Here is a 15,793-nt window from a genome sequence, read left to right on the forward strand (position 1 = left end):
GACCTCATATTTTATGAACACAAAATCTAATAAAAGAGAAGAAAGTGATAGAAAGTTCTATTTTATCTCCTGGAATTCCTGCCCCCCCCATGTCTAATACAAATTATAAATACAGAATTACATGGAGATAAAACTGAATAAAAAAAAAAAAAAAAAACAGGAGATACAAAGTTATATTTTATTTCCCGAGAAGAGGTGGGATTCCGGGGTTCACCCGTCACCCCGATGTCCAATACGAATGAATTATTTATGAATGCAGAAAGAGAAAATCTAATAAAATATAACAAAGAGATTCAAAGTTTTCATTTTGTTTCCATATTTCCTGGTCATCCTGGTGTCAGGTTTATAAATACAAAATGATATTTTATTAACACAAAAACACAAAATCTAATAAAAAACAACAAAGTTATACAATGTTGTTATTTATTTAATAAGATGAAGTGGAATTCCCAGCAACTCCGATGTCACCATGCTGTCCGATGATCTCTGTACAGTCAGAAAGAAACCAGGAAATTATTTTCTTTTAAAACTGTTATCTTCTATTACAGAAAACTTACAGAGGAACCCCTCCGTCTCTTCTCTGAGACACCCAGGAAGTGAATATTTAAGAAGAAAAACTTCCCTTCGAGGGAATTGCTTCTAAAAATAGCAGATGGGGCGGAGCTTCACTCTGAGATTCTGTATATAAGTCATCACTCAACCCAGATAATTATATCTTCTCCATTCATCTCCATACAACTCATCAATGAAGACCGACTCCAACCAGATGAAGACTGACTCCAACCAGATGAAGACTGACTCCAACCAGATGAAGACTGACTCCAACCAGATGAAGACTGACTCCAACCAGATGAAGACTGACTCCAACCAGATGAAGACCGACTCCAACCAGATGAAGACCGACTCCAACCAGATGAAGACCGACTCCAACCAGATGAAGACTGACTCCAACCAGATGAAGACCGACTCCAACCAGATGAAGACCGACTCCAACCAGATGAAGACCGACTCCAACCAGATGAAGACCGACTCCAACCAGATGAAGACCGACTCCAACCAGATGAAGACTGACTCCAACCAGATGAAGACCGACTCCAACCAGATGAAGACTGACTCCAACCAGATGAAGACCGACTCCAACCAGATGAAGACTGACTCCAACCAGATGAAGACTGACTCCAACCAGATGAAGACTCTCTATGATGACAATGGCTACCTGACCTCCGTAGACGTCCTGCAGGAGGAACAACTGCTGCACGCCCTCCAAGAGTATGCAAAGCTGGAGGAGAAGTTTGGTGAGTGTAGACATTACTTGGCTTGGTTGTGTTGAAGGTTGTTTAAGATAATTTTAGAAGTAAATTAAATCCTCCCTACGACCCCCCATTCAGTCTTATATCTGACCCCCAGCCCCCCTTCAGTCTTATTTCTGACCCCCAGCCCCCCTTCAGTCTTATATCTGACCCCCAGCCCCCCTTCAGTCTTATATCTGACCCCCAGCCCCCCTTCAGTCTTATATCTGACCCACAGCCCCCCTTCAGTCTTATATCTGACCCCCAGCCCCCCTTCAGTCTTATATCTGACCCCTAGCCCCCCTTCAGTCTTATATCTGACCCCCAGCCTCGCTTTAGTCTTATATCTGACCCCCAACCCCCCTTCAGTCTTATATCTGACCCCCATTCTTCCCTTCAGTCTAATATCTGATCCCCAGCACCCCTTCAGTCTTATATCTGACCCCCAGCACCCCTTCAGTCTTAAATCTGACCCCAACCCCCCTTCAGTCTTATATCTGACCCCCAGCCCCCCTTCAGTCTTATATCTGACCCCCAGCCCCCCTTCAGTCTTATATCTGACCCCCAGCCCCCCTTCAGTCTTATATCTGACCCCCAGCCCCCCTTCAGTCTTACATCTGACCCCCAGCTCCCCCTTCAGTCTTATATCTGACCCCCAGCCCCCCTTCAGTCTTATATATGACCCCCAGCACCCCTTCAGTCTTATATCTGACCCCCAGCACCCCTTCAGTCTTATATCTGACCCCCAGCCCCCCTTCAGTCTTATATCTGACCCCCAGCCCCCCTTCAGTCTTACATCTGACCCCCGGCCCCCCCTTCAGTCTTATATCTGACCCACAGCCCCCCTTCAGTCTTATATCTGACCCCCAGCCCCCCTTCAGTCTTATATCTGACCCCTAGCCCCCCTTCAGTCTTATATCTGACCCCCAGCCTCGCTTTAGTCTTATATCTGACCCCCAACCCCCCTTCAGTCTTATATCTGACCCCCATTCTTCCCTTCAGTCTAATATCTGATCCCCAGCACCCCTTCAGTCTTATATCTGACCCCCAGCACCCCTTCAGTCTTATATCTGACCCCAGCCCCCCTTCAGTCTTATATCTGACCCCCAGCCCCCCTTCAGTCTTATATCTGACCCCCAGCCCCCCTTCAGTCTTATATCTGACCCCCAGCCCCCCTTCAGTCTTATATCTGACCCCCAGCCCCCCTTCAGTCTTACATATGACCCCCAGCTCCCCCTTCAGTCTTATATCTGACCCCCAGCCCCCCTTCAGTCTTATATATGACCCCCAGCACCCCTTCAGTCTTATATCTGACCCCCAGCACCCCTTCAGTCTTATATCTGACCCCCAGCCCCCCTTCAGTCTTATATCTGACCCCCAGCCCCCCTTCAGTCTTACATCTGACCCCCGGCCTCCCCTTCAGTCTTATATCTGACCCCCAGCCCCCCTTCAGTCTTATATCTGACCCCAGCCCCCCTTCAGTCTTATATTCTTATATCTGACCCCCAGCCTCCCCTTCAGTCTTATATCTGACCCCAGCCTCCCCTTCAGTCTTATATCTGACCCCCAGCCCCCCTTCAGTCCTGTTGAAGTATTTGTTTTTTGTATATTTTCTTGCAAAATAAAGTATTCATTTTCAACCAAAAAAATCTGACCCCTGCCCCCCCCCTTCAGTCTTATATCTGACCCCCAGCCCCCCTTCAGTCTTATATCTGACCCCCATCCCCCTTTCAGTCTTATATCTGAACCCCAGCCCCTTTCAGTCTTATATCTGACCCCCAGCCCCCCTTCAGTCTTATATCTGACCCCTAGCCCCCCTTCAGTCTTATTTCTGACCCCCAGCCCCCCTTCAGTCTCATATCTGACCCCCAGCCCCCCTTTAGTCTTATATCTGACCCCCAGCCCCCCTTTAGTCTTATATCTGACTCCACAGCCCCCCTTCAGTCTTATATCTGACCCCCATTCTTCCCTTCAGTCTAATATCTGATCCCCAGCACCCCTTCAGTCTTATATCTGACCCCCCAGCACCCCTTCAGTCTTATATCTGACCACAATCCCCCCTTCAGTCTTATATCTGACCACAATCCCCCCTTCAGTCTTATATCTGACCCCCAGCCCCCCTTCAGTCTTATATCTGACCCCCAGCACCCCTTCAGTCTTATATCTGACCCCCATTCTTCCCTTCAGTCTAATATCTGATCCCCAGCACCCCTTCAGTCTTATATCTGACCCCCAGCACCCCTTCAGTCTTATATCTGACCCCAGCCCCCCTTCAGTCTTATATCTGACCCCCAGCCCCCTTTTAGTCTTATATCTGACCCCCAGCCCCCCTTCAGTCTTATATCTGACCCCCAGCACCCCTTCAGTCTTATATCTGACCCTAGCCCCCCTTCAGTCTTATATCTGACCCCCAGCCCCCCTTCAGTCTTATACCTGACCCCCAGCCCCCCTTCTGTCTTATACCTGACCCCCAGTCCCCCTTCAGTCTTATATCTGACCCCCAGCCCCCCTTCAGTCTTATACCTGACCCCCAGTCCCCCTTCAGTCTTATATCTGAACCCCAACCCCCCTTCAGTGTTATATCTGACCCCCGACCCCCCTTCAGTCTTATATCTGACCCCCAGCCCCCCTTCAGTCTTATATCTGACCCCCAGCACCCCTTCAGTGTTATATCTGACCCCCAGCACCTCTTCAGTGTTATATCTGACCCCCAGCACCCCTTCAGTATTATATCTGACCCCCAGCCCCCCTTCAGTCTTATATCTGACCCCCAGCACCCCTTTAGTCTTATATCTGACCCCCAGCCTCCCCTTCAGTCTTATATCTGACCCCCAGCACCCCTTTAGTCTTATATCTGACCCCCAGCCCCCCTTCAGTCTTATATCTGACCCCCAGCACCCCTTCAGTGTTATATCTGACCCCCAGCACCCCTTAAGTCTTATATCTGACCCGCAGCACCCCTTTAGTCTTATATCTGACCCCCGGCCTCCCCTTCAGTCTTGCACAGCTGTACCGGCTTCTCTCCTGGACTGAAATGGCTTAGTCTGATTTCCCCGCACACTGTGAGCTGCTCACAAAGTGCATTAGAAGCTGCAGGAAGTCAGATAGAGCTCCCCTCAATTTCTGGCTGTAGGAAATCCAACGTCATCCAGCACTTTCCTCCCCCAGCTTGACTGTCCCTGGCCCCACCCCTTTCATTCATTGGATTGTAGCTCTTTCAATCATGGAGGCTCAGCATCACCAGTAGGTGTTACCTATGGAAATACAGCCTGCCTAGGAACACCCATCCATCCAGGCATTTTGATATTTGCATAACTCCTCCCAAGAGCCAGCCCACTGCTTGCATCAAGACTGAGGGCTCCTAAGGGGAGTACTGAGGGTCAGCAGAGTCTTCCATTGGACATAGACTTTCTGTATACTGGAGCTGATTGGCCACATGGCTGGGTCACTGAGCGTGTAGGCAGGCTTCTCTTTCCATACACGTCCAGGACCATGCAGCAGAGTGTCCTCCCTACAGACAGAGCTTCAGACATTTCATTGGTTCCTCCACCAAACTCACTCACCAACCACGAGCAGGGACACCGTCCATCGGCCAATCTCTCTATCTCATCCTCCTGGTCACAGGTCCTTCACCCGCTTCTCTGTCCACGTTGTCTGGATGAATAAAGTTACCTGTGTTTAAGTTTTCTTCAAAGTGAAGCCATTTTATTTCCCATTTGATTTGTATAAACCGGCATTTCTCTTTGTGTATTCAGGGAAGGAGTACACTCAGTATAGTCTACACAACGTCCACTTGGAGTATGAATGGGTGATGAACCTAACCACCCACCCCAATCTGCTGGAAGCCATCACCGCTGTGCTGGGCCCCAACGTCATCCTCCTGGACTCCAGGTTTATCTGCAAGTATCCCGCCAGTGATGTCCCGCACAAAGAGAATACGGCACCATATGTGGCCTGGCATCAAGACATAAAGTGAGTAGAGAAGGATGTGTCAATGATCGATGGATAATCAATACATAATGATTGATGAATGATCAGTATATAGAGATCGATGAATGATCAATACATAATGATCAATAAACGATCAATACATGTAGATTGATGAATGATCAATACATAATGATCAATAAACGATCAATACATGTAGATTGATGAATGATCAATACATAACGATCAATAAACGATCAATACATGTAGAATGATGAACGATTAATACATAATAATCGATGAATAATCCATACATAATAATTGATGAATAATTTATATTTGAAGACCAATGAATGATCGGGGATTACTAAAACTGGAGCACACAGAATCTGGTGCAGCTCTGCATGGCAGCCAATCAGCTTCTAACTTCAGCTTCTTCAATGAAGCTGATTGGTTTCTATGCAGAGCTGCACCAGATTTCGGATGCTCTTGTTTTAGTAAATCCCCTTCAAAGATTGACGAATGATCTTTACAACAATGGTGTCCTTTGCAGATATTGGGGATTTGAGGGCGGTCCCGTGGCTTCAGTGTGGTTGGCATTTGATGACGTGGACGCCGAAAATGGAGTTCTACAAATTATTCCAGGTAATCTCACCGCTGAATCCTGAGATTGTCCACAATGTTATATTGTATACACATTATAATTATTATTATCATCTTTAATATTATTATTAAAAATTATATTACTAAAATATTATCAATATTGCTGTTTTTATTATTATTATTATAATTATTATTATTATTTATTTATTTTTTAAAAAATATTATTATTATGATTATTATTATCATTAGCAATAATATTATCACTATCACTATTGTTATTATTAGTATTGTTATTTATTGCTATATTATTATTATTATTATTATTATCACTATTATTATCACTATTGCTGTTATTATTATTATTAGTATTGTTATTTGTTGTTATTATTATTTTTATTATGATAATTATTATATTATTATTATTGTTATTTATTGTTATTTTTTTATTATTATTTTTATTATGATTATTACTATTTTTATCACTATTGCTCTTGTTATTAGTCGTAGTTTATTAGTATAATGATGATTTTTCCTCTTCCAGGCAGCCACAAGCAGGGGATCCTGGAACACAGAGTGGCGGAAGTTCCTGGGAATATGCTGACAGCCAATCAGGAGATTCCGAAGCACCTGGTGAACGTGGAGGATCTGGTGGAGTGTCCACTGAAAGCCGGACAAATGTCGGTAAGTAAAATCCTCCTTTAAATCCCCCCCCCCCCCGGGGGGGTAATCTGATCATATCACATGAAAGATCCAGAATATACCAAAGATATAGATCCGTCCCGGTGCCGAGTCCTCACCACCCTCTTATTTATATTGGCAGGTTCATGACGGACTGACAGTTCACGCCAGCGAGCCAAACATGTCCGAAAGAAGGCGCTGCGGATTCGTCATCCGCTATGTTCCCACTACGGCTTACCCTATAAAGGTCAGTGATACCAAAATCTACAGACGTCTTCCTCTATGTGTGACCTCACAAGTCATAGATCTACAGACGTCTTCCTCTATGTGTGACATCACAAGTCATAGATCTACAGACGTCTTCCTCTATGTGTGACCTCACAAGTCATAGATCTACAGACGTCTTCCTCTATGTGTGACATCACAAGTCATAGATCTACAGACGTCTTCCTCTATGTGTGACCTCACAAGTCATAGATCTACAGACGTCTTCTTCTATGTGTGACATCACAAGTCATAGATCTAGAGACGTCTTCCTCTATGTGTGACATCACAAGTCATAGATCTACAGACGTCTTCCTCTATGTGTGACATCACAAGTCATAGATCTACAGACGTCTTCCTCTATCTGTGACCTCACAAGTCAAAGATCTATAGACGTCTTCCTCTATGTGTGACATCACAAGTCATAGATCTACAGACATCTTCCTCTATGTGTGACATCACAAGTCATAGATCTACAGACGTCTTCCTCTATGTGACATCACAAGTCATAGATCTACAGACGTCTTCCTCTATGTGTGACATCACAAGTCATAGATCTACAGACGTCTTCCTCTATGTGTGACATCACAAGTCATAGATCTACAGACATCTTCCTCTATGTGTGACATCACAAGTCATAGATCTACAGACGTCTTCCTCTATGTGTGACATCACAAGTCATAGATCTACAGACATCTTCCTCTATGTGTGACCTCACAAGTCATAGATCTACAGACGTCTTCCTCTATGTGTGACATCACAAGTCATAGATCTACAGACGTCTTCCTCTGTGTGTGACATCACAAGTCATAGATCTACAGACGTCTTCCTCTATGTGTGACATCACAAGTCATAGATCTACAGACGTCTTCCTCTATGTGTGACCTCACAAGTCATAGATCTACAGACGTCTTCCTCTATGTGTGACATCACAAGTCATAGAACTACAGACGTCTTCTTCTATGTGTGACATCACAAGTCATAGATCTACAGACGTCTTCCTCTATGTGTGACATCACAAGTCATAGATCTACAGACGTCTTCCTCTATGTGACATCACAAGTCATAGATCTACAGACGTCTTCCTCTATGTGTGACATCACAAGTCATAGATCTACAGACGTCTTCCTCTATGTGTGACATCACAAGTCATAGATCTACAGACGTCTTCCTCTATGTGTGACATCACAAGTCATAGATCTACAGACATCTTCCTCTATGTGTGACCTCACAAGTCATAGATCTACAGACGTCTTCCTCTATGTGTGACATCACAAGTCATAGATCTACAGACGTCTTCCTCTATGTGTGACCTCACAAGTCATAGATCTACAGACGTCTTCCTCTATGTGTGACATCACAAGTCATAGATCTACAGACGTCTTCCTCTATGTGTGACATCACAAGTCATAGATCTACAGACGTCTTCCTCTATGTGTGACATCACAAGTCATAGATCTACAGACGTCTTCCTCTATGTGTGACATCACAGGTCTAGATCTACAGACGTCTTCCTCTGTGTGTGACCTCACAAGTCATAGATCTACAGACGTCTTCCTCTATGTGACATCACAAATCATAGATCTACAGACGTCTTCCTCTATGTGTGACATCACAAGTCATAGATCTACAGACGTCTTCCTCTATGTGTGACATCACAAGTCATAGATCTACAGACGTCTTCCTCTATGTGTGACATCACAAGTCATAGATCTACAGACGTCTTCCTCTATGTGTGACATCACAAGTCATAGATCTACAGACGTCTTCCTCTATGTGTGACATCACAAGTCATAGATCTACAGACGTCTTCCTCTATGTGTGACATCACAAGTCATAGATCTACAGACGTCTTCCTCTATGTGTGACATCACAAGTCATAGATCTACAGACGTCTTCCTCTATGTGTGACATCACAAGTCATAGATCTACAGACGTCTTCCTCTATGTGTGACATCACAAGTCATAGATCTACAGACGTCTTCCTCTATGTGTGACATCACAAGTCATAGATCTACAGACGTCTTCCTCTATGTGTGACATCACAAGTCATAGATCTACAGACGTCTTCCTCTATGTGACATCACAAGTCATAGATCTACAGACGTCTTCCTCTATGTGTGACATCACAAGTCATAGATCTACAGACGTCTTCCTCTATGTGTGACATCACAAGTCATAGATCTACAGACGTCTTCCTCTATGTGTGACATCACAAGTCATAGATCTACAGACGTCTTCCTCTATGTGTGACATCACAAGTCATAGATCTACAGACGTCTTCCTCTATGTGTGACATCACAAGTCATAGATCTACAGACGTCTTCCTCTATGTGTGACATCACAAGTCATAGATCTACAGACGTCTTCCTCTATGTGTGACATCACAAGTCATAGATCTACAGACGTCTTCTTCTATGTGTGACATCACAAGTCATAGATCTAGAGACGTCTTCCTCTATCTGTGACCTCACAAGTCAAAGATCTACAGACGTCTTCCTCTATGTGTGACATCACAAGTCATAGATCTACAGACGTCTTCCTCTATGTGTGACCTCACAAGTCATAGATCTACAGACGTCTTCCTCTATGTGACATCACAAGTCATAGATCTACAGACGTCTTCCTCTATGTGACATCACAAGTCATAGATCTACAGACGTCTTCCTCTATGTGTGATATCACAAGTCATAGATCTACAGACGTCTTCCTCTATGTGTGACATCACAAGTCATAGAACTACAGACGTCTTCCTCTATGTGTGACATCACAAGTCATAGAACTACAGACGTCTTCCTCTATGTGTGACATCACAAGTCATAGATCTACAGACGTCTTCCTCTATGTGTGACATCACAAGTCATAGATCTACAGACGTCTTCCTCTATGTGTGACATCACAAGTCATAGATCTACAGACGTCTTCCTCTATGTGTGACATCACAAGTCATAGATCTACAGACGTCTTCCTCTATGTGTGACATCACAAGTCATAGATCTACAGACGTCTTCCTCTATGTGTGACATCACAAGTCATAGATCTCTAGATATGTTGGGGGTTCCATTGTTTCTTTACTAAATAAAATGAAAGCAATGGGGGCCGCACTCTGTTCCATAAAAGATTTTATTCTGCAACATAATCCGCCACATTTCAGGGACTCCACACTCTTCATCAGGGCCAAAATCAGGACAATAAAGAAAAGAACAGAAATATTTATACACATAATTATATTTTTTATTGGGGTCCCATAGGTCACCATGGCTGTTGGGGAGCAGCTTTCAGGACCGCCCACCACATATGATGTCACAAAGGGCTCAGATTCCGCAAATAGTCTTCTAAACAAAGCCAATTCCTGTCTAAGTCCCTGTTGGAGATTTCCCCTCAGTTTCTGTCTGTTGATATGTTGTCACCAGGACAGGAAGTGAGGGGAAACCTCTCTAGTCAAACCCCTGGTAGCAGTAAAAACCTGACAGGGGTTCCAATTCTCACATGATCTGACTGGGAGCTCCACATAGGTGTGTGCAAGGGGTGTGCCAGGTGTGCCTGGGCACACTCTAATCACTACGTGCCGTGCCGATTCCCCCTACTCCCCAGACTTCCCCCATGTTGGTCCCCCCCGCCCAGTGCTGCTGGCTTCCCTCCCCTCCCCCCAGCTGCTGCAGGGGATGTTTCAGGATGGAGAGTGGGGGAAGTGGCTAATAAATTTGACTGTTTCCTATGCTTCAATTTGTGAATGAACAGGAAGCCGCTCACAACAGAGCACTTCCCATTCATTCCCTGTGCAGTGCAGCTGAGGCTGCAGAGAAAGGCGGGTGTGAGTTTTGGGGTGCACACCTATGGAGCCCCAATACCTGCACACACCTCTGTAGACACGACAGGCAGATTCAGATGTTGGATTTTCTGTACATTGAGTGTGATGTACTAACAATGGTGTCACCTTCTATTCCAGGATCCCGAGCGACCCCGGACTTTCCCTGCGACCGTCCTGGTGGCCGGAACCAATGAATACAATCATTTCAAGGACCACGCCCCCAACTTCTTCACCAAGACGCTGTAATGCTTCTCTCTCTAGGACCCCGATGGGCCCCACAATGCCGATCATTTCATCTTCCTGGATTTTATCTTCCGGAATCCCGGAGAAGACTTCAGGAAAATCACAATTCCGTTTTCTGTATTATTTATTATTTATTAATCAAATTGTATTTATTTGTATCTCGTGAATATAGTGAGGCTGCATTCACTTCAACCGGCCAATCAAATGCTGGGAAATGCTGAATTGTCCATTTCCAGGCATATGATTTTAAAAGTGAATACGGCTTCCATCCATTCCTGGAGCTGAGCGATCGTTTCTCCTTCATAATGATTTTAGAATGTAACTTTTTCTATCTGATCCATCGATTGTCTGTGAAATAAAATCTTCACTCTAAACATGGATTATGTGTGCTATCTATCAGGGACAGACTTTGTTCTGTATGGGTAGACCGATAAAGTTTTTATATGACTAATACAGGACTGTGCTATCCAGGGTTTTTTTTCTCAGGGAACAGGTGCTGGCACTCCCTCCTTTTGAATCACCCCTTTTCTTTGCCACTACCCACCTCTGAGACCTGTTCCTTGGTACCACCCCCTAACCGCCTCCGAACACCGTTCCTTGGTTCCATCCACTACCCACCTCTGAGCACCGTTCCTTGGTTCCATCCACTACCCACCTCCGAGCACCGTTCCTTGGTTCCACCCACCACCCACCTCCGAGCACTGTTCCTTGGTTCCATCCACTACCCACCTCCAAGCACCGTTCCTTGGTTCCATCCACTACCCACCTCTGAGCACTGTTCCTTGGTTCCAACCACTACCCACCTCCGAGCACCGTTCCTTGGTTCCATCCACTACCCACCTCTGAGCACGTTCCTTGGTTTCAACCGCTACCCACCTCCGAGCACCGTTCCTTGGTTCCATCCACTACCCACCTCCGAGCACCGTTCCTTGGCTCCATCCACTACCCACCTCCGAGCACCGTTCCTTGGTTCCATCCACTACCCACCTCCAAGCACTTTCCTTGGTTTCAACCACTACCCACCTCCGAGCACCGTTCCTTGGTTCCATCCACTACCCACCTCCGAGCACCGTTCCTTGGCTCCATCCACTACCCACCTCCGAGCACCGTTCCTTGGTTCCATCCACTACCCACCTCCAAGCACTTTCCTTGGTTCCATCCACCACCCACCTCCGAGCACGTTCCTTGGTTCCACCCACTACCCACCTCCGAGCACCGTTCCTTGGTTCCATCCACTACCCACCTCCAAGCACGTTCCTTGGTTCCACCCCCTACCCACTTTCAAGCACGTTCCTTGGTTTCACCCAGTACTTGCCGTTGAAGCACGTTCCTTGGTTCCACCCCTTAGCCACCTCCAAGCACCGTTCCTTGGTTCCATCCACTACCCACCTCTGAGCACTGTTCCTTGGTTCCAACCACTACCCACCTCCGAGCACCGTTCCTTGGTTCCATCCACTACCCACCTCTGAGCACGTTCCTTGGTTTCAACCGCTACCCACCTCCGAGCACCGTTCCTTGGTTCCATCCACTACCCACCTCCGAGCACCGTTCCTTGGCTCCATCCACTACCCACCTCCGAGCACCGTTCCTTGGTTCCATCCACTACCCACCTCCAAGCACTTTCCTTGGTTTCAACCGCTACCCACCTCCGAGCACCGTTCCTTGGTTCCATCCACTACCCACCTCCGAGCACCGTTCCTTGGCTCCATCCACTACCCACCTCCGAGCACCGTTCCTTGGTTCCATCCACTACCCACCTCCAAGCACTTTCCTTGGTTCCACCCACCACCCACCTCCGAGCACGTTCCTTGGTTCCACCCACTACCCACCTCCGAGCACCGTTCCTTGGTTCCATCCACTACCCACCTCCAAGCACGTTCCTTGGTTCCACCCCCTACCCACTTTCAAGCACGTTCCTTGGTTTCACCCAGTACTTGCCGTTGAAGCACGTTCCTTGGTTCCACCCCTTAGCCACCTCCAAGCACCGTTCCTTGGTTCCACCCCCTACCCACCTCCAAGCACTGTTCCTTGGTTCCACCCCTACCCACCTCCAAGCACCGTTCCTTGGTTCCACCCCTACCCACCTCCAAGCACTGTTCCTTGGTTCCACCCACTACCCACCTCCGAGCACCGTTCCTTGGTTACACCCACCTCCGAGCACCGTTCCTTGGATGGATTATGTGTGCTATCTATCAGGGACAGACTTTGTTCTGTATGGGTAGACCGATAAAGTTTTTATATGACTAATACAGGACTGTGCTATCCAGGGTTTTTTTTCTCAGGGAACAGGTGCTGGCACTCCCTCCTTTTGAATCACCCCTTTTCTTTGCCACTACCCACCTCTGAGACCTGTTCCTTGGTACCACCCCCTAACCGCCTCCGAACACCGTTCCTTGGTTCCATCCACTACCCACCTCTGAGCACCGTTCCTTGGTTCCATCCACTACCCACCTCCGAGCACCGTTCCTTGGTTCCACCCACCACCCACATCCGAGCACTGTTCCTTGGTTCCAACCACTACCCACCTCCAAGCACCGTTCCTTGGTTCCATCCACTACCCACCTCTGAGCACTGTTCCTTGGTTCCAACCACTACCCACCTCCGAGCACCGTTCCTTGGTTCCATCCACTACCCACCTCTGAGCACTGTTCCTCGGTTCCATCCACTACCCACCTCCGAGCACTTTCCTTGGTTTCAACCACTACCCACCTCCGAGCACCGTTCCTTGGTTCCATCCACTACCCACCTCCGAGCACCGTTCCTTGGTTCCATCCACTACCCACTTTCAAGCACGTTCCTTGGTTTCACCCTGTACTTGCCGTTGAAGCACGTTCCTTGGTTCCACCCCTTAGCCACCTCCAAGCACCGTTCCTTGGTTCCACCCACTACCCACCTCCAAGCACTGTTCCTTGGTTCCACCCCTACCCACCTCCAAGCACCGTTCTGTATGGGTAGACCGATAAAGTTTTTATATGACTAATACAGGACTGTGCTATCCAGGGTTTTTTTTCTCAGGGAACAGGTGCTGGCACTCCCTCCTTTTGAATCACCCCTTTTCTTTGCCACTACCCACCTCTGAGACCTGTTCCTTGGTACCACCCCCTAACCGCCTCCGAACACCGTTCCTTGGTTCCATCCACTACCCACCTCTGAGCACCGTTCCTTGGTTCCATCCACTACCCACCTCCGAGCACCGTTCCTTGGTTCCACCCACCACCCACCTCCGAGCACTGTTCCTTGGTTCCATCCACTACCCACCTCCAAGCACCGTTCCTTGGTTCCATCCACTACCCACCTCTGAGCACTGTTCCTTGGTTCCAACCACTACCCACCTCCGAGCACCGTTCCTTGGTTCCATCCACTACCCACCTCTGAGCACTGTTCCTTGGTTCCATCCCCTACCCACCTCCGAGCACTTTCCTTGGTTTCAACCACTACCCACCTCCGAGCACCGTTCCTTGGTTCCATCCACTACCCACCTCCGAGCACCGTTCCTTGGCTCCATCCACTACCCACCTCCGAGCACCGTTCCTTGGTTCCACCCCCTACCCACTTTCAAGCACGTTCCTTGGTTTCACCCTGTACTTGCCGTTGAAGCACGTTCCTTGGTTCCACCCCTTAGCCACCTCCAAGCACCGTTCCTTGGTTCCACCCCCTACCCACCTCCAAGCACTGTTCCTTGGTTCCACCCCTACCCACCTCCAAGCACCGTTCCTTGGTTCCACCCCTACCCACCTCCAAGCACTGTTCCTTGGTTCCACCCACTACCCACCTCCGAGCACCGTTCCTTGGTTACACCCACCTCCGAGCACCGTTCCTTGGATGGATTATGTGTGCTATCTATCAGGGACAGACTTTGTTCTGTATGGGTAGACCGATAAAGTTTTTATATGACTAATACAGGACTGTGCTATCCAGGGTTTTTTTTCTCAGGGAACAGGTGCTGGCACTCCCTCCTTTTGAATCACCCCTTTTCTTTGCCACTACCCACCTCTGAGACCTGTTCCTTGGTACCACCCCCTAACCGCCTCCGAACACCGTTCCTTGGTTCCATCCACTACCCACCTCTGAGCACCGTTCCTTGGTTCCATCCACTACCCACCTCCGAGCACCGTTCCTTGGTTCCACCCACCACCCACCTCCGAGCACTGTTCCTTGGTTCCATCCACTACCCACCTCCAAGCACCGTTCCTTGGTTCCATCCACTACCCACCTCTGAGCACTGTTCCTTGGTTCCAACCACTACCCACCTCCGAGCACCGTTCCTTGGTTCCATCCACTACCCACCTCTGAGCACTGTTCCTTGGTTCCATCCACTACCCACCTCCGAGCACTTTCCTTGGTTTCAACCACTACCCACCTCCGAGCACCGTTCCTTGGTTCCATCCACTACCCACCTCCGAGCACCGTTCCTTGGCTCCATCCACTACCCACCTCCGAGCACCGTTCCTTGGTTCCATCCACTACCCACCTCCAAGCACTTTCCTTGGTTCCATCCACCACCCACCTCCGAGCACGTTCCTTGGTTCCACCCACTACCCACCTCCGAGCACCGTTCCTTGGTTCCATCCACTACCCACCTCCAAGCACGTTCCTTGGTTCCACCCCCTACCCACTTTCAAGCACGTTCCTTGGTTTCACCCAGTACTTGCCGTTGAAGCACGTTCCTTGGTTCCACCCCTTAGCCACCTCCAAGCACCGTTCCTTGGTTCCACCCCCTACCCACCTCCAAGCACTGTTCCTTGGTTCCACCCCTACCCACCTCCAAGCACCGTTCCTTGGTTCCACCCCTACCCACCTCCAAGCACTGTTCCTTGGTTCCACCCACTACCCACCTCCGAGCACCGTTCCTTGGTTACACCCACCTCCGAGCACCGTTTCTTGGTTACACCCACCTCCGAGCACCATTCCTTGGTTCCACCCCTACCCACCTTCCAGTAATATCCCTTTTAGAGAATACAGAACCAAGTCATTTGTA

General features: G+C 48.0%; 1 protein-coding gene across 1 annotated transcript; it reads left to right on the forward strand.

Moving 5' to 3' along the window:
• The first annotated feature begins 557 nt into the window (after positions 1 to 557).
• Positions 558 to 11,189, forward strand: LOC141108851 (uncharacterized). The gene is made up of 6 exons (XM_073600818.1): positions 558 to 1,295; positions 5,045 to 5,261; positions 5,770 to 5,861; positions 6,361 to 6,500; positions 6,640 to 6,744; positions 10,711 to 11,189. Exons 1-6 carry the CDS (start codon positions 746 to 748, stop codon positions 10,816 to 10,818), a joined length of 1,212 nt encoding a protein of 403 aa, XP_073456919.1. The 5' UTR covers positions 558 to 745; the 3' UTR covers positions 10,819 to 11,189.
• Positions 11,190 to 15,793: the final 4,604 nt, after the last annotated feature.

The sequence above is a fragment of the Aquarana catesbeiana genome, linkage group LG09, assembly GCF_042186555.1.
Source record: "Aquarana catesbeiana isolate 2022-GZ linkage group LG09, ASM4218655v1, whole genome shotgun sequence".
NCBI classification, from domain to species: domain Eukaryota; kingdom Metazoa; phylum Chordata; class Amphibia; order Anura; family Ranidae; genus Aquarana; species Aquarana catesbeiana.

Bases quoted from the DNA above. Each gene is read 5' to 3' on its own strand.
- LOC141108851 (XM_073600818.1), top strand. From the start codon at position 746: ATGAAGACCGACTCCAACCAGATGAAGACTGACTCCAACCAGATGAAG. The intron at 5,262-5,769 runs GTGAGTAGAGAA...TGTCCTTTGCAG, and splicing joins GCCTGGCATCAAGACATAAA to ATATTGGGGATTTGAGGGCG. The intron at 6,745-10,710 runs GTCAGTGATACC...CTTCTATTCCAG, and splicing joins CTACGGCTTACCCTATAAAG to GATCCCGAGCGACCCCGGAC.